At 36.1% G+C, this 24,078-nt stretch overlaps 2 protein-coding genes across 4 annotated transcripts in view; both read left to right on the forward strand.

Annotated features, from left to right (window-relative positions):
• The first annotated feature begins 82 nt into the window (after window positions 1-82).
• Window positions 83-6,425, forward strand: LOC123704457 (protein mago nashi). Its single transcript, XM_045652850.1, has 2 exons — window positions 83-572; window positions 6,198-6,425. The coding sequence occupies exons 1-2, from the start codon at window positions 315-317 to the stop codon at window positions 6,378-6,380; spliced, it is 441 nt and encodes a 146-aa protein (XP_045508806.1). The 5' UTR covers window positions 83-314; the 3' UTR covers window positions 6,381-6,425.
• A 3,524-nt stretch (window positions 6,426-9,949) lies between these two features.
• LOC123698483 (maternal protein pumilio) overlaps window positions 9,950-24,078 on the forward strand; it is a 90,992-nt gene continuing 76,863 nt past the window's right edge. For all 3 annotated transcript variants that reach the window (XM_045645130.1, XM_045645145.1, XM_045645138.1), the window contains exons 1-2: window positions 9,950-10,798; window positions 11,435-11,929. In XM_045645130.1, the coding sequence (XP_045501086.1) occupies window positions 10,583-10,798; window positions 11,435-11,929 (711 nt within the window). In that variant the 5' untranslated portion in view covers window positions 9,950-10,582. The remainder of the gene's footprint in view (window positions 10,799-11,434; window positions 11,930-24,078) is intronic.

Raw genomic sequence — 24,078 nt, forward strand, 5'->3', positions numbered from 1 at the left:
AAAAAACACTGTATGACTCTGTACCTTTGCCTTCTTTATATGAAGAAAAAAAAATAATGTCATACTGACAGGGTTTTCGTTGTTTAATGTTTACCCGAGTCTCGACTTTTATCTATGGTTTTTCGCTTCGCTTTCCATAATTTGTGCAGTTTATTGGTTACCGCCAAGTATAATATTATTGTAATTGAATTAATGGTATTTTAAATAAATAAGAATATTATTGTAAAGCTTCTTCTAGATTATCAAATTAATATACTTTAGGAACTAGACAAAGAAGAGAGTGAAGGAAACCTCTTGTGCATAGGTTATTGAGAATGTCTACTGATTTTTACATACGTTATTACGTGGGCCACAAAGGCAAGTTTGGTCATGAGTTTTTGGAGTTTGAATTCAGACCTGATGGTAAACTCAGATATGCAAATAATTCTAATTATAAGAATGATACCATGATTCGGAAAGAAGCGTACGTACATCCTTGTGTCATGGAGGAATTGAAACGTATAATAGTGGATTCCGAAATAATGCATGAAGATGATCGACTATGGCCACAACCAGACCGTGTCGGCAGACAGGTAATTAAACCTTTCAGCATTATAAAACTTGTTCTGGAAGACTTATCTTACAATTTATTTTTTTCCTATTACCTTTCTTATATGGACGGTGTACATTATCTAAAAATTACATTAAGAATAAATGAAAAGTTACTGAACTTAATAATAATTAGTTAAGGAAGGACATAAGTTCTTCTATAATGTTTTAGTACCTATGTTGTAATTGGAATATGTAACAAAGTTTAAATTCAAATGCTGTGTTGATGATGAGAGATATTATTCATTCTACAGTGAAAAACTTTCATTGATATAACTTATTATCAAATCACACTATCTAATTATACTCCTTCGACTAATTTTTTTAATGTATAGTATAATAGATGACTACTGAAATTGTATAAGATACCAATGAAAAAGTTCTCAATACTGTTGTGGGGTGCGTGATAATGGATAGGTATTAATTACACTAGGTACAGTACCTTTTGTGATGCACAAATAACCACACACTCACAGTTTTAACGTTTATTACTCCACATAGAAGGAGAGGGACAATTATCATATACAAGCAACACTTTGGACATGAAAATACAAGAACAAAAAGAAACTGACAATGAGCGTATTCAATAGCTAAGATCGAACTGTTAGTTTTAAATTGTTAAGAAACTTGAATGCAAAGTATTACGATCTACCCGCTGGATCCGTGATAATTTAGTCGCGGCACGCATACTACGCAAATACCGCGACTATGTCATGAAATAATAAATATTATAATTATTTTGTATAAGTGTAATGTATGTCTGTATTTCTTGTGTTTTTGTGTAATGAATGTTTGTGTTATACTTAAATACGAATATAAATATGAAATAAAATATTTAAATACTTGTTGTGTGTAATAAATACGTATAATAAAATACATACACTAAAATATTGTGTGTTAGCCACATCACTCCCCTCCAGAGACCGGGTTAAGGGCGATAAAAATCTGGGAAGTGAACTCTCCTCCCAGAGCGAGTGGTATATGCCACAGGAGCACTGGGAAGAGGTAGGGGAGGACTGGGAGGTGGAAGAGCGGGAGAAGGAAGGTTTTCAGGAGAAGACGACAGTAAATAGGCTGGCTTCAGGCGGTCTATGCTTACCGTCGTTGACTTTCCTTTTAATTTAATTTTGAAAAATTTTTGATCTCTTGAAATGACCTCATGTGGTCCTGTATATGCGGGTTGTAAGGAGCCACGCAGTGCGTCTTCCCTAAGGAATACGTGACTACATGTGACTAAATCTTTGTAGATAAATATTTTTTTCTTGCCATGATGCTGAGTTGGTACAGGACGAATATTCCTGGCGAAATTCGTCAACCGAGCTGATAAGTCGGTGATATCGGTAGTGTAAGACGAAGTGTCGTGACCAAAAAATTCACCTGGTAGGCGAAGTGGTTCACCGAAAACCAGCTCAGCTGAGGAAGAGTGCAGATCCTCTTTCACAGCACTTCTTATGCCGAGAAGCACGAGAGGTAGTGTTTCTACCCAGTTTGCGTCAGCGTGACAGGTAATTGCAGCTTTCAATTGTCTGTGGAAGCGCTCCACTAAGCCGTTGCACTGCGGGTGATATGCCGTTGTCTTACGGTGATCGAAGCCGATAGACTTAGCGAGCTGCTGGAATAGGGCCGATTGAAATTGTGCACCGCGGTCAGTAACGACGACGGTTGGACAACCATAGCGGGCTACCCAGCAGGACACAAAAGCTTTTGCGACAGTTTCTGCGGTGATGTCGGTAAGTGGTACAGCTTCCGGCCATCGCGTGAAGCGATCGACGGCTGTAAGGCAATACCGATAATCACCGCAAGGTGGTAAAGGTCCGATTAGGTCTATATGGACATGTTTGAATCGCGCTGAAGGTAAAGCGAGCGTACCAATAGGTGACGCGACATGCCTGTTTACCTTCGAGCGCTGACAGGTCAAACATGCCTTAGACCATTCGCGGCAGTCCTTCCGCATTAAAGGCCAGACAAACCTCTGTGCAACAAGCTTGGCTGAAGAATTTGCGCCTGGGTGGCTTAATGAGTGCAGACAATTGAAAACCTGCTGACGCAGTTGTGTAGGGACGAAAGGTCTGGGAGTCGGTGTACTGACGTCGCAGTACAGTGGAGTACGACTTCCAGGTAAGTTCATCTTTTTAAGGCGAAGAGATGATTCACCTGTGAGATGCGCAGTGAGCTCAGGATCTGAAGCTTGCAACCTTGCCATCTCTTCTAGATCGACCGGCCTCTGCAGTTCACATACGCGCGATAAAGTATCAGCGACGACATTATTTGCACCTGATATGTGCTGTATGTCGGTTGTGAACTGCGAGATGTAGTCGAGGTGTCTATACTGACGCGGCGTGCAGTTACTTTTCCTCTCGTGGAAAGCGTAACATAACGGCTTGTGGTCAGTATAGATCGTGAAGTGATTAGCCTCCAGCATGTGTCGGAAGTACCGTATACTCTCGTAGATGGCAAGGAGCTCTCGATCGTATGGTGAGTATTTTACCTGTGACGGGCTCAGCTTGCGCGAGAAGAATGCGAGCGGCTGCCAATCATCATCCTTAAGCTGTTGTAGGACTCCACCTATCGCTGTATCAGAAGCGTCAGTGACGAGTCCTAATTTAGCTTCACTGGCAGGATGAGCAAGGAGTGCAGCTTCGCAGAGGCTTTTCTTGCAGTCTTGGAATGACTGCAGCGAATTTCCTTCTATGACCACGGGATGAGAACCTTTGACGGAACCTACAAGCAAAGCGTTTAAAGGTGCTTGTATTTGGGCAGCATTAGGCAAGAAACGTCGATAAAAATTGACCATGCCCAAGAATCTTCGAAGCTCTCGAACAGTTCTTGGGACAGGAAAATCGGCGATGGCTTGCACCTTGCTGTCCAAAGGTTTGGTTCCCTTTTCAGAGATTTCGTAGCCTAGAAATGTTACCTTAGGAGCGCCAAAGACACACTTGGCTGTGTTTATAAGAACACCATAATCTCTCATACGGGTAAAGAGTTGGCGCAGGTGGTCTTCGTGCTCTTGTGCTGATCTGCTGAATATCAGGAAGTCGTCGAGATACGGATAACAGAAATCTAGGCCTCGCGTCAATTCATCGACAAATCTCTGAAAAGTTTGACCTGCGTTGCGAAGTCCGAAGGTCATAAAAGGAAATTCGTACAAACCGAAGGGTGTGGTGATCGCTGTTTTCGGGATATCGCTTTCAGAAACAGGAATCTGATTGTACGCCTTAACTAAATCGATGACAGAAAATATAGTACAACCAGACAGACAGTGTGAAAAGTCCTGTATGTGCCTGATTGGATACTTATCTGGTATCGTTCTTGCATTGAGAAGTCTGTAGTCACCGCATGGACGCCATCCATTGTCCTTCTTCGATGCGAGGTGAAGCGGAGACGACCACGGGCTGTCAGATGGACGGGCTGTTCCGTTAGCTATCATAGCCTCGAATTCCTGCTTTGCTATTTTCAGTTTATCAGGAGCCAAACGCCTAGGGGAACAGGAAACAGGAGGGCCAGGGGTTGTGCGAATGTGGTGTGTAGTGTTGTGTTTGACAATACCTGGAGTACCAGCGGGGCGTGTTAGTTCTGGGTATTGTGCTAAAATTTTATGATAGTTAGTATCACCACCAGTTACAACCTTAACACTAGAAATATTACAATTAATCATATTACAATTTATTGCTGAGCTGCTGACATTGGTTAAGCCATCGATCAATTGTTTCTTACTTACGTCAACAATAATTCGGTAGTGTGAGAGAAAATCTACACCAATAATTGCTTTAGTGACGTCAGCTACAACAAAACGCCATGGAAATACGCGACGTAGGCCTAAGTTGAGATTTAACTGAATGTAACCGTAAGTATCGATGACGGAACCATTGGCAGCACACAGTTGGTAATTAGTTTTACATCTTTTTTCAGACACAGCAGTTATAGGGAAAACACAAATATCACTACCGGTATCTATTAAATATTCAATATTTAGAGTGGGGTCTGTTATGAAAAGACGACCAGGGGAAATGGGACAGGCGTTAGTCGCCATCACTGACTGTCGTACGCGTTTCGTGTCGTGCGATGCCTTGAAGTCGCATGGCTTAATGCATCTGTTAGCCTTTGTGCCATGTTTGTTATGATACCAGCAGATAGGATAACGCCGGTAATTAGAGTGGGACCGTCGAGAAGAAGACTGTTGACGACGATGGGGAGAGGGGTCTCTGCGCACACGGGGGCCGGGTCGGGAACTGCTTACTTGGGTGGATAGCGCGCTCGCCTGGCGCGTCAGCTCCACCACTTGGCGTGCCAAGTCGTCTATTGCTGAAGATGATGAAGAAGTCGCCGCATCATGAGTAGTGGGAGCCGCGATTTCATACACGCGGTCAGCCAGCTCAGCCAGGGCGTCCAGGGACAGCGTGGGTTGTGACGCAACGATCGGCTGCAACCCAGCAGGAAGTCGGCTGGTCCAGATCGTTTTCAAAAAATCTTCTGGGATTTCGGGACCAGCCAGGTGCTGCAAATGCCGTAGAAATTGGGACGGCTTGCGTAGTCCCAGCTGCTCGTGCATCAACAGCTGTTTCACTTTATTTTTTCTGGATACGGACAATCTTTTAATTAATTCTGATTTTAATTTATTATAATCAGCGGGGCCGGTAAGGATGTCTCCGACCTCGGCCGCATACTGCCGGTCCAATGTGGCCGATATGTGATAAAATTTTGTAGTGTTGTCAGTTATGTTCATTATAGCGAATTGTCCTTCAACTTGTGCAAACCATATTGCAGGTTTTTCAGGCCAGAAAGGTGGGATCCTTAAATTAACGGATGGTTGCTGGGCGGGCGACACGTGCGACGGTCGTTCCGCCATTTTGACGCACCTTCGCGCTTGAGTATTTACTCGATCAGCGTCGTCGGAATCGCTTGCACTAGACATAGTTTATATAGGTATATAATTATAGTGTTCATCGGGGTCACCAGTTTGTGGGGTGCGTGATAATGGATAGGTATTAATTACACTAGGTACAGTACCTTTTGTGATGCACAAATAACCACACACTCACAGTTTTAACGTTTATTACTCCACATAGAAGGAGAGGGACAATTATCATATACAAGCAACACTTTGGACATGAAAATACAAGAACAAAAAGAAACTGACAATGAGCGTATTCAATAGCTAAGATGGAACTGTTAGTTTTAAATTGTTAAGAAACTTGAATGCAAAGTATTACGATCTACCCGCTGGATCCGTGATAATTTAGTCGCGGCACGCATACTACGCAAATACCGCGACTATGTCATGAAATAATAAATATTATAATTATTTTGTATAAGTGTAATGTATGTCTGTATTTCTTGTGTTTTTGTGTAATGAATGTTTGTGTTATACTTAAATACGAATATAAATATGAAATAAAATATTTAAATACTTGTTGTGTGTAATAAATACGTATAATAAAATACATACACTAAAATATTGTGTGTTAGCCACACTGTCTTGTAAGGGTGATAATATATAACATCTTTGCCAGGCAATCTGGCGTACTATAGCAGTCAATTCAATTTATTGTTATGGCTACATATGTCATAAAGCAGTTAGTATAAATAATATGTTTAAATTATCTTTTCAGGAACTAGAGATAGTGATTGGAGAAGAACACATTTCATTCACAACATCAAAAACAGGATCCTTAGTGGATGTAAATCAATCTCGAGACCCCGAAGGTCTCAGATGCTTCTATTATTTGGTCCAGGATCTAAAGTGTCTTGTATTTTCTTTAATTGGTCTGCACTTCAAGATCAAACCCATATAGAGATGTATTTTTGTATTAAGTTGAATTAAATAATATTTGTACTCATTTGCTTTTTTATTTAAAAATTATTAGAATAAGCATTTACCTAGTTTGTTCTTATTTCCTGATAATTCAGAGTGAATAAAATTTTTTGCTAAATTTTACTGCCAATTCAACAAGTTGTGAAATTATTAATTAGCTGTTGATGTTGTGTAGTAATATAAATATACACATCACTCAGAAATTGGTAACCTATATAATACTAGTGGTTCGCCCCGGCTTCGCCCGTGGTACTTACATGTTTAAACTATCCTATCTCTTAAGTTGGATCGAACTGCACATTGTGTGCGAATTTTATTATAATCGGTTAAGTGGTTTAGGAGTCCATTGAGGACAAACATTGTGACACGAGATTTATATACAGGGTTACAGGAAAAGTCGATGTAGATCCGTTAAGGGCATGTAGTACACATCATTTCTGAATGATTTCACTATGTAACCTCCCATCCTAAACTTAACCGTTTTCGAGATATTCGAGTTTTAATTTTTTTTATGAAAATGCCCAATTTTTCGGCTATTCAATTGAATATTTTGAATTTTTTTGACTCTTATGATTATTTTTTTGGTTTTTTACATGAAGAATGAGATGCTTAATTACCTCAATGACTAAAATTGCACGTAAGTTAACTAAATAGGTCATTGTAGACGATCGAAACTTAAGAAAATAAGTACAAATTATAAAAAAATATTTTTCTTTTCTGGATATCTCAAAAAATTATTATGGCACTTGCTCTGCAGATGTGCTTAAAAACATCTACATTTTATCAGCTATCCAACGAGGTATAACACTCTAGGGTATTTATTAACCTCAAAGGTGAAACTTAGTTTCTAAGGCTACATGGCAGTCAGAATAAATAGCCCTTATTTAATCTAATTAATTTGACTTAAGTTCAGCATCATCATTTCAGCATACTGGCTTCCACTATTGAACATAGGCCTCCCTCGGCTAGGTACAACCTTCATGCATCCATCGATATCCCGCTATCCTGACCTAGGAGATCATTTTTTTTGTTCACATCGTCGATCGTACAAATAATGACCGTACGCCAACTATTACTTGAGCGTAAGTGACTAGTTACTGGCTATTGTTTGGAAAATAACGTAATCGGTGCGTTGTTAACGTTAGTTGGCATACAAAGTCACTCACGCTCAACTCATAGTTGGCGGACAGATCGTCGGTGATTGTAGTAAGCTAAATGAAACAATAAATCAGTTAGTTAGTAAAATAACATTTATTCACCTAATGATTTTGAATAAAATTTTATAGTTCATGTTCTACGTGTCCACATCTTTCGCACACATTTTCTCATTCTTTCACGTAGTCCACTTTTCACTACACCATGTGGTTAATGTTCTTCTTATGTCGTTAGCAGCATTTCAACAGCACACAAGCAGCATCCTTTCTTTGAGAACTTCCACTAACGATATGGGGTTGGGCTCACTGTAAACGAGGCTCTTTATGTGCCCCCATACATAAAAATCAATGGGGGTCAGGTCGGGATACCTGGGTGGCCAGGGTAAAGGCCCACCTCGTCCAATCCATTTGTTAGGATAGTTAGTGTCCAACCATTCCCTAACGCTTCTTCTGAAATGAGCAGGGCAGCCATCATGTTGAAACCACATGTCCCGCAGTAATTGTAATGGGAGATCATTAGTAGGTCACCTAAGTCACACACATAAGTCGTGTGGGAATCCGAAAGCACAATAATTCGCATCTACCATGGACGAATCGCCTGAGCAGACTAAAATGGATGGCAAGCAAACAATCGACCAAATACAAAACAATGGGCATGTTGTATCCCCAAATTTGTTTTTGCACATTATTTTTCTCACTCTCATCTGCATAAATCGTAAGTTGTCTAGCTCACACGCACCAGATTAACTTGAAGGACAATAGCCGAGGGACCCGTTAGACCTACTATCTGAACCTTTTCAACTATGTTTTTTTCTATGATTTTAAATACAACCCTAGAGTGTTATACCTCGTTGGATAGCTGATAAAATGTAGATGTTTTTAAGCACATCTGCAGAGCAAGTGCCATAATAATTTTTTGAGATATCCAGAAAAGAAAAATATTTTTTTATAATTTGTACTTATTTTCTTAATTTTCGATCGTCTACAATGACCTATTTAGTTAACTTACGTGCAATTTTAGTCATTGCGGTAATTAAGCATCTCATTCTTCATGTAAAAAACCAAAAAAATAATCATAAGAGTCAAAAAAATTCAAAATATTCAATTGAATAGCCGAAAATTGGGCATTTTCATAAAAAAAATTAAAACTCGAATATCTCGAAAACGGTTAAGTTTAGGATGGGAGGTTACATAGTGAAATCATTCAGAAATGATGTGTACTACATGCCCTTAACGGATCTACATCGACTTTTCCTGTAACCCTGTATATTAAGATTTATTATTGGTTATTTAATATTGAAATGATTGTAAAAAAAAATGCCTACATGAAACATTTTTGCATGATAAAAAAAGTGGGTAATAAGTCACGAATGCGAATTTCAAAAACGTCAATGTACATGGACTCGCGTTATTAAGGGTTCCTTACCATCCATACTATCCATACTAATATTATAAATGCTAAAGTAACTGTCTGTCTGTCACTCAATCACGCCACGCCTAAACTACTGAACCAATTTTCATGAAATTTGGTATGGAGATATTTTGATACCCGAGAAAGGACATAGGCTACTTTTTATCCCGGGAAAATGACGCAATCCCGGAAATCCCACGGGAAAGGGAACAATGCGGGTTTTTCTTTGACTGCGCGGGCGAAGCCGCGGGCGGAAACCTAGTAAAATATAAGGTAAAGAGGAACTGCATAAAAACGGGTTTATAAGGTAACTGAATCAACAAATATAAAGGTACAAGTCCGAGACGGGCCGCAGACCGCAAACTGCAACAGCAAACTGCAAGCGACACCACTTGTTTCTATGAACATCTATGAATCGCTGCGCGTTGCGTCTGCAGGCAGCAGTGTCGCCGCGCTTGGAATCAATTTCATAGATGTTCATAGAAACAAGTGCTGTCGCTTGCAGTTTGCGGTCTGCGGCCCGTCTCGGACTTGTACCTTTAACATGAACAAATAAAGAAGGGAAATACGAAATACATATTTTCATAAACGTTTTGTTGCCTGCCTATAATAAATAACTATATCAAAAAATAGTAACGCTTTTTTTAAGGACATGTTTAACGACTCTGTCCTTTTGACTCATATGGATAAACTTAATTCAAACAAGGACCGAATACATTACAACAATTTTTAAGCATATTTTTTTAGTTTCCTTTTTAATTATGTATATTTATTATTTATTTATATTGTAGTTAGAAAAGGAATGCAAGTAGGTATAAAAATTATTTAACCATCGCCCATCTACATTTCGTATATAAATTTAGAAAAATTTAGACTATTTATCCTATTTATATATTTTTTCTTATCAGTTGCTCTCGGTATGCATGAAAAGAAACGTATGTTGCTGTATTTATTTATGTTTATAGTATAGCTTTGCGCGTTGCGCGCGCATCGCATCTGCCCGACTATGGCGGACGGACAGTGAAGTATGGTAGAAGTCCTTTTTAAATCGGAAAGTATCGACTTTAGCCAATGGCATAAACCGGGTTTTCTGTAAAAATTGTACATTGTAAATAGTCCTGTGTACATATAGTAATTATATTTGTGGTCGTTTTGTTTAGAAATTGTGTGAATAGTGTATTATTTTGAGTGTTTATTGAATTCAGTTCTCGACGCCGACAAATCCCTAGTCAGTGTGTTAATACATTGGCTCATAGCATAAAACACAAAAATAAGTGATATCACAGCGCTTTTATGCTGTTTACAAGCGTATTTGTCATTTGTCTTTGTTTCTAAGTCGTCGAAACAAGCCATTGCAGTTTCTTGCAATATTTTGGTTTTCTTTAGCGGCTGTCATCGTGCTTCGATAAAACTAGTAGCTGTCATTACAAAGACAAAAAGAATATTGTAGTCTCTAAATGGCTTCAATTTAGTATAACGCTAGCCGCATGTAGTATGTTTGATGATGTAAATCATAAAAAAATAACATAGATCGATTAATATTTACCGCAGTCGTGTAATACAGAGATTGTGATTATTTGTTTACGGTTGTGAGGTATTGAAGCATTGTGAAACTGAATGCTTGAGCCTCACGATAGCCCAATGAAGTGGCCAGGCACAGGCGGTGAAGAAGAGGCTGGAGAAGGGGGATTGCAAACAGCGCGAGTGTCCCAGAACCGCGCTCAGGATGATGCTGGTGTGCACTATGTGTTTCAGCGTGAGAGCCAAGAAGCTGAATTGTCGTCTTTAGCGTCCAAACAGCGGTGGGCTGTTGGTGATGATAATATTGCTGAGGTAAGTGTTTCCACTTGGTTGGAATAACATTACATTTTAATCATTGTCAACTGTCACTGATGTGATATAATAGTGTTTACTGTTTTAAGTATGTACCTATTTCAATTTTTAACTTGAAATCAGAAAGTGTATACAATATATACAATTTACTTTTTGTTTTTATTGTTAAATAATTCAAACATTTTGTGTTGACATTTGTGTAAGTTAGGTTATAATATATAAATATAAAACATACATTCTATTCTTTCTTTATAAATTTAGTTCAGCTAATATCTAGTAAAATAATCTTAGCGTTAAAAACTTTATAACATGAGAATGATTTTTCAATTTAAGTTTTCTAAAATAAATAAAAATTCACTACCAAATATGATGAATGAATTAAAACAAAATGCATTGTTTTTTGATAATGAATTTCCTGTTGGCAAATGTAAGGTTTACTTTATTATATTAGGTAAATTTATTAAATTAAAGTAAATGAATATGTTCATACTTTCCATATCCATTATTATGCATGCAAAATTAAGAAGGTATAAATGTAAGAATATGATTATACTGTAATAATAAAATCATGGCATTCAAAACAAATTGATATTGTGTTTAGCATTATTATACTAATTTATAATTTTTATATTCCAGAATCAGGATAAGTGGAAACACCCTGCCCCAATGGCAATGAATAACATGCAACAAGGTCAGATGGTGCCAATGAAGAACTCGCAGGGCACCCCACAACAATATATTAACCAGAACATTGCATCATCTGTTGGACCTTTGGCTATTAATCCTTCTGTTATTGGAAGTCATCCTCATTTGACAACAAATATGGTTCATACTCAAATGGCACCACTTCAAAATCAAGCATTGGGGAGTAATCTAACAATACCGAATAGTGCTATGATGCTGCCGGCTCTACAAGGCATGCAAAATGCTCCTCAATTGGGACAACAAGGATTGTATGATATGCACCAACATCATGGAAATCCAATGCAAGCCATGAATGGTATTGGCAAGAGTGCTGAACATATGATGTATTTAAGCCAGGCAGGAATGCTTGCACCTGGAACTAATCAATTTCTTCAACAAGGACAAAATCAATTAGGATTAGCACCTATTCCTGCCATCAGAAATCAGGTAAGTCATATATCATTCATACATTATATTAAAATTTAAGATAAATTAAATTAATGCTAGAAATATACATACTATGTAATTCACCTAAGATTAGGATGGATTCTGCGTCATTTTGTGTTTTCATAGGTAAGAATTCAGCTACTGAATAATATATGTATCTGTAATAGGAAATAGTGATGCTATTGAAATATATTGTAATAGTTAGGCAATAATAAATAATATTATGATTTAATTGCATAAACAATATTTTCAAAAAAATAATAAGATCATTGATTTTCCTGTTGTTAGTTGAATACACACACATACTATGTATATTTTAGTTAAAAAGTATACTTTGCATTTATAAAAATTATAAATGTACAATCACCTAACATTTTTAATAGCAGTTAAACTAATATTATGTATGGTACCCCACAACAGTAATATTTGTATTATTTAACATGTTACAAAATTTGACCATTGTTTGATAATTTTTACACCCCATACTGTGTTACAACTTATCATTACAACCATTTTAATGGTTACATAATTTGATAATTAATAAATTAAAAAAATGTTTCCAAATTAAATTACTATAATATAGTATGGCCATTCTATGTATGAATGAACAAGTGAACAAGTAGACAAAAATATATCTTAATAATAAGTGTATAATTTTTGGTATGTAAACACCACATGCATAAATTAATGATATAAAAATAATTTTGAAGTAAAATTATTTTCTATCTAGAATATGAAATTAATTCAAGCTAAGTTCATAAGATACTAATAATAGAGCAATTAAAAAAAGCAGCTATAATTAATATATTTGTTACTAGTAGACCGCCCCGGCTTAGCCCGTGGTACATATTTCGCAATATAAGGTATAGACTACAGGCCCGTGTTGAAAAAATTATGGTTCATTTGACCCACCAGGTGACCTATCTAGAACGATATAAGAGCATAAAATAATAAGATTCAGCACTATGACGTCGCTTGTAAGCTGTCCACCTGAGTGCAGATGAGAATTTGAAAGTTCAGGTAGAGATTTTCTCCCCTTGTCTCCATGATTTTTGTACGGCGTTGCGTTGTAAAATCAAATGACCAAACATATTGTGTACAAGCCGGCGCATTCTTTTTCATAATCAGAGCGCATTCTAAACAATTTCAAAATTAGAATTCTGATTGGTTTTGTTTTTGGTCGATTTACGCTGGCAACTATCGAAAAATAAAAATAAATTCCGACTTTGCGACCACCATTTTTGTACGGCATCTGTGTCATACTATTTATATACTGCTATTAATCCCTTTTAAAGATTTAAGCATACAAAGGGACATAGGGACAGAGAAAGCGACTTTGTTTTATACTATGTAGTGAAGTTATGACTGTGTATATCTGCATACTGACAGGTGTCCCACTGTTGGTATACTAAGCTCAAAGGAGGTTATAGTTTTGCATACGCTGAGTACGTAAAAAATACTTATAAAATTACAGACGCATTTTTTTTTCAAATGACAAAATGCTCTCATTAGAGAAGCGGTATATGCCGGCAGCGCGAAGCTAGAGAAGAAAACATGAATTTTAAGGAAATATTTGGGGTAATTTTGTTTTTTGAGTATTTTTTACGTGATCAGTGTATGCAAAACTACTTGTAGTTTTGCATACGCATAATTATGTGTACCCTTCGCGCTTAGTATACCAATAGTGGGACACCCTGTATAATTTCCCTTGATTTTCGCCTTCATCTTCTACATTATTAGGGACAGTTGGATTTGTTGATTGATTTTCAATGCCTGTAGGAACTAGAAAGGAATAAAATTATAGAAATAATATACATAGAATTTATGTATTGGCATTATTAAATATACTAATTTGTTTACAAAAGAATGTAGTTTGCATAAATACCTTGATTCAAAATAGACTCATTAATTAGTATTGTTAAATTGTACAGAACTGCAAAAGAAATATTTGTGGTCATGATCACGAGGAGAGACCCTCGCATCGTTTCATTGAGAATGCGGAATTTTTGCTTCCACGCCCCAACACAGTGGATAAAACAAACAGAGTAAAAAAATATAAAAATGTGTGCGTGTACTAGTGTAAGAAGTACACACGTAAGAAGTGAAACTTCTTTATGACCTTATTTTTCAAAAAAAAAATTTACTTTATTATATAACTTTACAGAAATACGTCGAATCACGCGTTTTAGGGATAAGAAAAAGATGGCACGTAACGGAAAAATATCACGCGTAACGAAAAAAATGTTACACTAAAGGAGAATGCCCATTTTCGGTACTGGTTTTTCTCATGCATCAAGACAACAATACTATTAAAAAAAATCTCGGCAATTTAGAGGCCTTCTTACCATCGGAAAATATAATTTGAACAGGGAATGTTTTGTAAAATCTAATAAGACATGTAATTGTTTAGATCCGTTATTATAGATTTAGTGTCCATTACCGTTTACATTTTTGGTACAAGTTTTTCTCATGCATAAAGATAAAAATACTTTTAAAAAAAATCTCGGCAATTTAGAGGCCTTCTTACCATCGGAAAATATATTTTGATCAGGGAATGTTTTGTAAAATCTAATAAGACATGTAATTGTTTAGATCCGTTACCATGGATTTATTATCCATTACCGGTTACCACGGTGACCAAGCGGTAACTATTATGACATTTACTATGGTAAATAGCTAAATGTATTAATATCGATTATTGTTTTCATTGAATTACAAAAAAATCAATTAACATAAAATCACTCTGTAAGGTATTGTTTATACACTGTAGGTTGTTTTAACATAGATAGTGAAGTAAAATAATATAAATATTTATAAAAAAAAATATTATTATGACATAGCTTGGTAGGTAACCAGTTATTTCTTATTTGTTTCTTTCTTCGAATATGTAGTGAAAAAATGATTCAAACAACAACAACAATATGTAAACCGAATAAAAACTCTATTGGAATTTTTTAAATATATATTTAGGATTTCTTGAAATCCGTCCCGGAAGATTTCTGGTGCCTACCTACACTAGCCGATGAATAGATAGACTTTGTCTGAAAGCATAAGCTCTACGCATAGATTAAATATGTTAAACGAAAAATAACCTTCAGACGATAAAATACTACCTAAATCACGCATAAACCTAACTAAATCGGGTTTATTTAAGTTTTGAGGTTAATTCACATTTTCTCAATATCTTGAAAACCCCTGTTTTTATCATAAAAAATCAATTGGTAAAAATCTTTTGAATATCGAAGAACCCTCCAAAACCACTCTGGCATTGACGCAACACTATACTGTGGTCCATACTTTCATGGGCATTCTCCTTTTCTTCCAAATCAGATAAAGAAGTTTCACTTCCATAAAGTTAAGATAAATGTGCCGTGTTTGGTATCATTTGAAAGTAGTGTCCGACCGAAACTGGTTTCCAGGCCGAAACCGAAACCGAAACCGAATGTTCGGCCGTGGCTTCAGTTTCGGCCGAAACCAAAACCGAAACCGAAACTCACGTGGTCAAGTATGATATTTCTAAAAATACTGAACTTTGGTGCATTTTACCTATTATTTTGGGCATGAAATGAAAACACAGTTAAATTTGTTGTAATCATTTATTTAAATACAAGTTGTTTACAACGACAATTCTCGAACAGGGCTGACAGCGTCCGTCAAAGCGTTGCCGAGGAAAACGAAGTTAGGCGAGCGTGAACGTGTGTGAACTAAGTTCACTGAACTTGCGAAATAAGTTTCGGTTTCGGCAAAAGTTTCGGTCGATTCTGGCCGAAACCGAAACTGCGGTCGAAACTTGATTTTTGGCCGAAACTCAGCCGAAACCGAAACCGAAATCGAACTTTCGGTCGGACACTATTTGAAAGCGCTTTACTTGTACATTTTGAAAATATATAATATAGATTGCTAGCATTTGTTTGTGACTTTACCTGTATTCATAGGCTGATTGCATATAATTCACAGCTTTTCGTTCATAGCTTCTTTACTCAGAATATGTCTTACTGGCTGTGCCGCGCGGTTTCACCCGCGTGGCTCCGCTCCTTGTTGGTTTTATCGTGATAATATAATATAGCCTATATTACTCGTGGATAATGTAGCTTTGGAATGGTGAAAGAATTTTTAAAATCGGTCCAGTAGTTTATGAGCTATTCATTACAATCAAACAAACAAAGTTTTCCTCTTTATAAATTATATAAAGCAACACATATATATTTATTAATTATAATATTAGTGTAGATGAGCTATAAAGCTTGTCACCAAATTTAGTATTGCGCCCTCTAGCGGACAAAAAGTTCTATGTTAATATAAAAGACGTGTGGCACTCGGGGACTGCCGCGGTAAAGCTTGCATAGCATGCCTTCAAGCCACACCTCCGAGCCCGTCGGAGTGAGGAGCGTGAGGTTTTTTCGTTACGGAATTTCTCGATTCGGTCCCCGCGCTCAAGGCCCGCGATAGAAGCTATGCAATAGCTTTAAAATTAATATAAATATACCGTGTTTGGTATCACTTAAAAGAGCTTCACGAGTATTTTATGCTTGTACATAATTACAAGAATGCTTTAATGATGTGAAATATGAGCGATAAGAGTAAACCGCGGGTCACGAGAACTGTGAATTGTTTTATTAATTCATCAATTTTGTTAATATTATGCCAGGTCCAGACCAGAGGCGGCTCGCCCTAAGGAGCGCTGGTGCAGTGAACTCCCATAAATAATTATAATAAAATCATACTCCTTAATTTCATTATTAATATTAATTATTACTATTTAAAATCAATCGTAATCGTAAAAAAACTACTGGCAATACCAATGAATATATCCATCATTCCATCATTCCATACACCTGTAGGTATAATACTTTATTATAAAACGCGCGTAGCGGAGCGCTCACGATTGCGCTCCAATGAAAAAATATTCAGTACATTTTCTAATACGAAATCCAATAGGAGTGAAAGAGATAGTTTTGTCAGAGTCCTGCGCGTGAAACAGAAGATTTTCTATGAAAAAATAGCAAAATTCGGGGCGCCGCTCCCGCAAACGTTGCCGGTTCGTTTTTACCGCGCGCCCGTACACAAGACAGCAATTGCGCGACGTTGCCACTCAAATATAAACAAACACTAGTCAACTTGCACGCACGCGAATGTACCTATAATCGGGAATTTTCGAATTAAAATCATAAGATACGTGTTGACTGTTGAAATAGCCTGTAGTTATCAGTATTACTTGTGAGTGTTAAAATGGATAATTATAATGTGGCGTTCATTAAAAATTAGAGCAGTGGTGGCTCAGTGGTGAGACCTCGGACTTCGAATCGATAAGTCCGGGGTTCGAGACCAGGCGAGCGCGCAGGAATTAAATTGATTTTTCAATTTATCTGCGCATGTTGTAACATCACCACTGCTCGAACGGTGAAGGAAAACATCGTGAGGAAACCGACATGTCGAAGAATTAAAAAGTTCGACGACATGTGTCATCCGCCAACACGCACTTGGCCAGCGCGGTGGATTATGGCCTGTACCCTCATAGGAGGCCCGTGTCCCAGCAGTGGGAACGTATATGGGCTGATGATAATGATGATGTTCATTAAAAAGTGTGTTAAAACGTTACAAATTCGGCTTGAATTGAAAGCTAAGGGACCGCCACGGCCTGAACTTGACCTTACGCAAAAATGTACGACAAAAACGAAAACATATACGCGTGTGTTTAAATCCGAACAATAGGTATGTGAAAACACCGTGGTTGTGTGGTTGTGATGAACATGAAAGCAACAAAATATTTTGTTTTCCGTGTCTTTTATTTGAAGCGGGCGCGGCCGACGGAGGTGAGAGTGCTTGGACTGAAACGGGCGTTGACGACTTAGCTCATCTTTCAATCAAGATGAAAAAACATTCACAATCTCTGTAGGTACCATTTGTTGAATGAACTGCAATTGGCGTCTATCGAACGACAAGACATTCGTAAAGCATTAGATTCCGCGTACCGAAAGTCAATACGCGAGTTCAATGACCGTGTCGATGAAAACAGACATATTTTACGAAGGTTAATAGATTGTGTCAAGTTATAGATATTTTTGCACACCAAAAAGAAAGACGTATGCATTTCCTTTATAAGTAATTTTTTAATTAAATTGTACTTTCTAGGGTTTGATTTTACGCGAGTATTATACATTTAGAAATTAAAGACTTTTTAACGGATTTTAAACGCGATTTATTCATTCTATTATTTTCCCGACGTTTCGAACACTTTACAGCGAGCGTGGTCACGGGGAGACCTGGTCTTTAATTTCTAAATTGTACTGCTTTACATCATGTATTTTCAGTGTTTTATTTCAAGTGAACACCCATAAAATTTTGTCACGAGCCGCCTCTGGTCCAGACTGGTGAAATGTAACATTCTGCCTTTCATTGCATGTTCACTGCAAGCGTGGGCGCATAGCGCGCTCTTAACGCGCATTCACTACGAACCTCCCGTAGTCGTGTTCCTTGCCCCTTTGTGTTCGTCGAAAAACCGACAAATCACGGATCGCTCCGCGCGCGGCTTGTAATGCTCGTAGCATGCGCGTGTAATGCACAATTCGCGCGCGCAAGACGTCCAAACTATGAGAAATTGTTACAAAGTGTGTTTCGCAAATACACATTAACACCAAAATAGTACAAATAGCAGTCACACGTTGTCAAAATGCTACGGTAGATAGTAGATACTAGACAGGTATATGTAACTACGTGTGACTATGCCTTTCCAAACATGAAAATTTATCTCTACATAGTGTAATATTGAGAATAATATTGTATTAATTTACAACGAAGGCATCTTCATCTTCAGTTCAGTATACTGAAAATCTTGTTTTATACTTTTTCAGCGCCGTTTTTTGTCGTAGTTGGGTTTTACTTTTTTAATTTTTATTGTTAATGTTTCATGTGAAATGAAAAGATCTCTCTGGCAGGCCGAGAGGTCAGAAATGAATTGAATCCTTTAAAAATATATATTTATTTATGAAGCATTTGAAAACTAAAGAAAACTAAATTTCAAATTCAATAAAAACTGCGTTAAAAACAATCGACTTCAAAAACGCAAAATTAAAAAATAAAATAGATTTGATATTATTAATTAAATTAAGGCTTAATACTGAGTGCTTAGTGTTTGGCACCTACTTCAAACCTTTTTAGTAAATAGCACATCTAAATAATATGTAGAAATTAATAATATCAAATCTATTTTATTTTTTAATTTTGCGTTTTTTTAAGTCGGCTGTTTTTAACGCAGTTTTTATTTAAAACTTGTTAGTGTATTTTTCAACACGAATCAAACGAGCCCAAACTCGATAAAGTTGAGTCAATATATATTGCTGAGTTCCTATGGCCACCTTACGATTCCATCATCAAATCAGCTCTATGTCATGATAATGTTTCATAGCTATCCAATTTACATACGTATACGAAATTTCAGCTCAATCGGTTACCGGGAAGTGAATCAAAGTTACTTGCTACATTTCCATTTAGTCATCGAGTACAGACAAAAATGCTCATAAAATAAAAACTACTGGGCCTATCCGAAAAAAATTTTTATGGGACCAATTCGACACCATCCCGCATCGAACAAAAAAGAATCACGTAAATCGGTTCAGAAACCTCGGAGTAATCGGTATACATACATAAAAAAAATAATAATATACCGGCTGAATTGATAACCTCCTCCTTTTTTTTTGAAGTCGGTTAAAAAAGCTCGCGTCGTTTATTGTAAAATAATGATTCATATTGGTTTAGATGATTGTTTAATCATCTTAATAGATGGCGTGGGGTGTCCCTTTCTTCCTCCTCTCCTTGTCCCAAACCGAAAGAATAGAATAAATTCGATTGCTCTGGCGGGATCACGGGTAGGGTGGGCGGTGGCCGACAGGTCAGGGGTCGTTCCCGTACGGCGAAAGACGCGGGTTCGAATCTCGCCACACGATCGGATTTTTTCTATTCTTTAAAAATTTATAATAGTACGGATTATCTAACTGTTTTCTGTATCCTTTTGAAGTTATTATCTATACTAATATTATAAAACTGAAGTGTTTGTTTGTTTGTTTGAACGCACTAATCTCGGGAACTACTGGTCCGATTTGAAAAATTCTTTCGGTGTTAGATGGCCCATTTATCGAGGAAGGTTATAGGCTATATTTCATCACGTTACGGGCAAAAGGAGGGGAGCCACGGGGGTGAAACCGCGCGGAGCAGCTAGTTAAATAATAAGACTGTCATGTCACAGAATCTGTATCTGCAATATTGCTGGTACCTAACATCAGTTCATCATTATAAAAGTGAATGGATTATCATCTTAAACTAAAAAGAAAATGCGATCAAGTAGTAGAAGAAAGAGAGTAGTAGAAAGTCAGCGAGCAAGATATAAATTGTTTTATGCGTAAGAATAAAAGAGCAAGGTTTTCGTTTAAAAATACGACTTTGTTGGTCTAAAAACTGTTTATCCTTTTAATACGTCAATAGCAACACCCATAATATTGGACTAGAATCTAGATATTTTTTTCTGATATTGTTTTCTTCGGATCGATCCATAATCTATCACCATCATATTTATATAGTTGTGGGTGTTGAAGCAAACATTTAATGTGTAGGTAGGAATTAGACTATTTTTTTTTACACTTTACATCTTTTGCAGTATAGTGTATGATCATGATAACGGTAATGTTTTTAAAATAACAAATTTATCAGAAGTTAAATAATACTCAAGCAACATGTAATATGTAGACCTTAAAATCGAAGTTCAAAATGCAAACTGAACACAAAATAACCTCCTGGTGGACACATTTACAAGCTTCGTAAACCTAGATAATATTAGCCAGGTTCTATGAAGCCTTAATTCAAACTAAATCCAAACTAATGAAAACATTCATGACATTAAAACAAGATGAACGATAAGAAGATTGTCTATAATAATAATCATAAAAAATATAAACATGTTAGTATAGATAGGAATATCTCATATTGGTCTATTATTTTCCCTTTACAGCGGATTGCTTCCCATCAGGTGATCCATAAGCTTGTTTGCCAATTCTTATAAAGAAAGGTAGAAAATATGATTCTGTTTACAAACACCTATCTATATTTAAACCATATTATACGAATATATATAAATCCAACAGGAAGAAAAGACTAAATTATTTGCCGAATCCCTTTTTCTCATTTCCATCGTCAATAAAAAATAAATTGGAACACAAATTTAACCAAAACTTTTCACTCAAATCAAAACAACAATCAACAATCAAAGAACACAAGAGCAATAAAAGACATTACCTAAAAATGCACTCCTGAGTCATAGTGACGTCTATTTCTCGGTAGTTATAAGATCGTTTATCTCGGGATTTAAAAATCGGCCCTTAAAGATAATAATAATAAGCTTTATTTATTTCCATCATACAATTAATATATACTAATGCTATTTTAGTTATACATAAAGTTCTTTTTAATTGTTGTTAGGTGGACCCTTATGGGTAAAAGCCTCCTCCATCTTGTACCAAACTTCCCTATAACATACGCCATGCGCATCCAGTTTTTGCCTGCTATGTTCTCTATGTCGTCCACCCACCTCTTCTTCTGTCTACCCACTTTCATTTTGCCGATTGGGCCCTGCCATTTAGTGGTATGGTATGTCCACCTGTCATCTTTATATCTAGACAGGTGTCCTGCCCATTTCCACTTTTGTTTTAAACTAAATTTAAGTGCGTCTGTTAGTTTGGTTTTCTTGCGAATGTCCACGTTCCCTTTGTTTATCTAATCTTCTTAGTTTCAGTATACTCCGTTCCATAGCATGTTGGCATGATAAAATTTTGTTCTTGACTTGTTCTTTAAAGACCCATGTCTGGCTTGCGTAAGTAAGGCTGTAATTGCCTTTTAGAATTTCTTTTTGGGCCCAGTATTTTTTCCAGGCTGTACTTATTCTTCTGTCTACTTCATTTTCGTTGCTTTTTGCATCAAAAGATACCAACTTTCCAAGGTACACATATTCATTTACGTAGTCTATTGAGTTTTCCTCTATTTTAATTGATTTCTTTTGACTATTTGACATCATTTTAGTTTTAGATGCATTCATATGTAGGCCGATTGTTATGCTTTCAGAATTTAATTTTTGTAGCATTGATTCTAGCCCTGTCGCAGACTCACTGAAAAGAACAATGTCATCAGCTAACCTTAGGTGTGTAAGTTTTTTATTTCGTATCCATATGCCATTATTTTCCCACTTAATGTTTTTAAAAATGTCCTCCAGTACGGCTATGAATAGCTTTGGAGACAATGGGTCACCCTGGCGTACTCCTCTTCCAATTGTGAATTCTTCCCCTTGTCTTTCCAGTTTTACTCTGCTTACACTTTTAGCATAAATGTTTTTTATGATATTTATATATGCTTTGTTAACATTGTTGTTTTGTAAGGCTGTCCAGATGTAGGGGTTTATTATGCTGTCGAATGCTTTGGAATAGTCCACGAAGGCTATGTAAAGAAGTTTGTTGAATTGAATTGCCCATATAGATATAAAAACACTAATTAATATGATGAGGTACAGAAAAACAAAAACCCATTAAGTAGTCTGTAGTGGTGGGTAGCACAAATAAACAAAGAAAAGAAGTCTAAATAAGTATAGGTAAACCAGAATCTGATGGCAATTAGGGAAATCAAAATTTTGAGTGTGCAACCCTAGGGAAAATGGACTGAACGATCTTGATACTGCTTATTTTTTAGTTTGTTCTCTATATCATTAGTCACATTACATAAATGGACAATACTGTACTTAATAATGAGATATCCACTTAATATTATGTAGGTACATACTTACATGTATAATATACATATCACTTTTACACAGGTAATATACATATTATTATTTACACATACCTATATTTGTATGTTCATTATAATTATGCCATGTGAAAATATCGATGTTATATCGATAGAAAACTAGACTGCTTATAATTTTTTATAAAATAAAATAAAAGTAAAATAAAACTATGTTTATTTTCGTAAGTATTAACAGATACACACATTATAAAATTGACTTGGACAGCTTGGACTTGACGAATAGCCGTATTGGAAACTCCTGTAATAAGTTTTCATAAAATTATATTCCAATCAACAAACAATATTATAGTTACCTACATATAATATTTTTTAATTAAAAGTATCAAAGCGGGTAAGTCCAATTTACCAATAAAATCTTCTAAATTGAAAATTGTGATGTGTTTGACCCTTCTTCATCAAATATTTTTCTATACACATTATAAACAACACCTCTTGCTTGTGATCACAGCGGCTTTTTCGACATTTTCGAAGATTTTTTAGACAAAATCCTAAAAATTATTTATCAACTGCAAAAAAGACAAATAATTTGACAACCAATTTGATAGTTGTCAAATAAGTTGCCACATGAAAATCTTTTATTTCTTAAATATAAATATGCCATCAGATTCTGGTAGACCTATAAATAGTCAACAAAAAGGAAAAGAAGACTGATTACAATGATGGTTGGACAAAATAACAAAAATAGAAGAGCCACTGACACCAAATGGAACTGGCTACAATGGAGTGGATAAACTTGTAGAAAGGCTTTGTGCTACAAAGACACACTGATACTTAATTAAGTATTTAAAATTATATTTATTATGTGTAAATACAAAATATACTGATGAAAATGTAAGTGATATTTATTAATCAGCTCATGAATCAATTGAACATAAATAAAATAATAACCAAAAAACCATTGACAGGACAGATAGAGAAATTAACTAGTTGAATCATAAGATGTGTGAAATTATAGAAATTACTCTCAGTAAACAATTCCATGATGTTGTTTCTCCATTAAATATTTGCCTCAATTAAATCTCATAAATTAAATTAAATTACTTCACTAATCACTCTATCTATAAAAAAAAAACTTCACATCAAAATCAATTTCATAGTTTTATAGATTTAAGCATACACAGAAAGACAGAAAAAGTGACTTTGTTTTATACTATTAGTAATAATACGATATAATAGAATAAGTTGTTAAAGTTAGTTGATTTGTTAGATATACAAAAAAATAATTTTTCTTTTCAGCATTTTAATGTCTATCTTATAGAAATGTAGGTTAAACGGTTATACCTAGGGTTGCCAACTTTTTGAGAAGA

The sequence above is a fragment of the Colias croceus genome, chromosome 2 (genome assembly GCF_905220415.1).
Source record: "Colias croceus chromosome 2, ilColCroc2.1".
Classification (NCBI taxonomy): domain Eukaryota; kingdom Metazoa; phylum Arthropoda; class Insecta; order Lepidoptera; family Pieridae; genus Colias; species Colias croceus.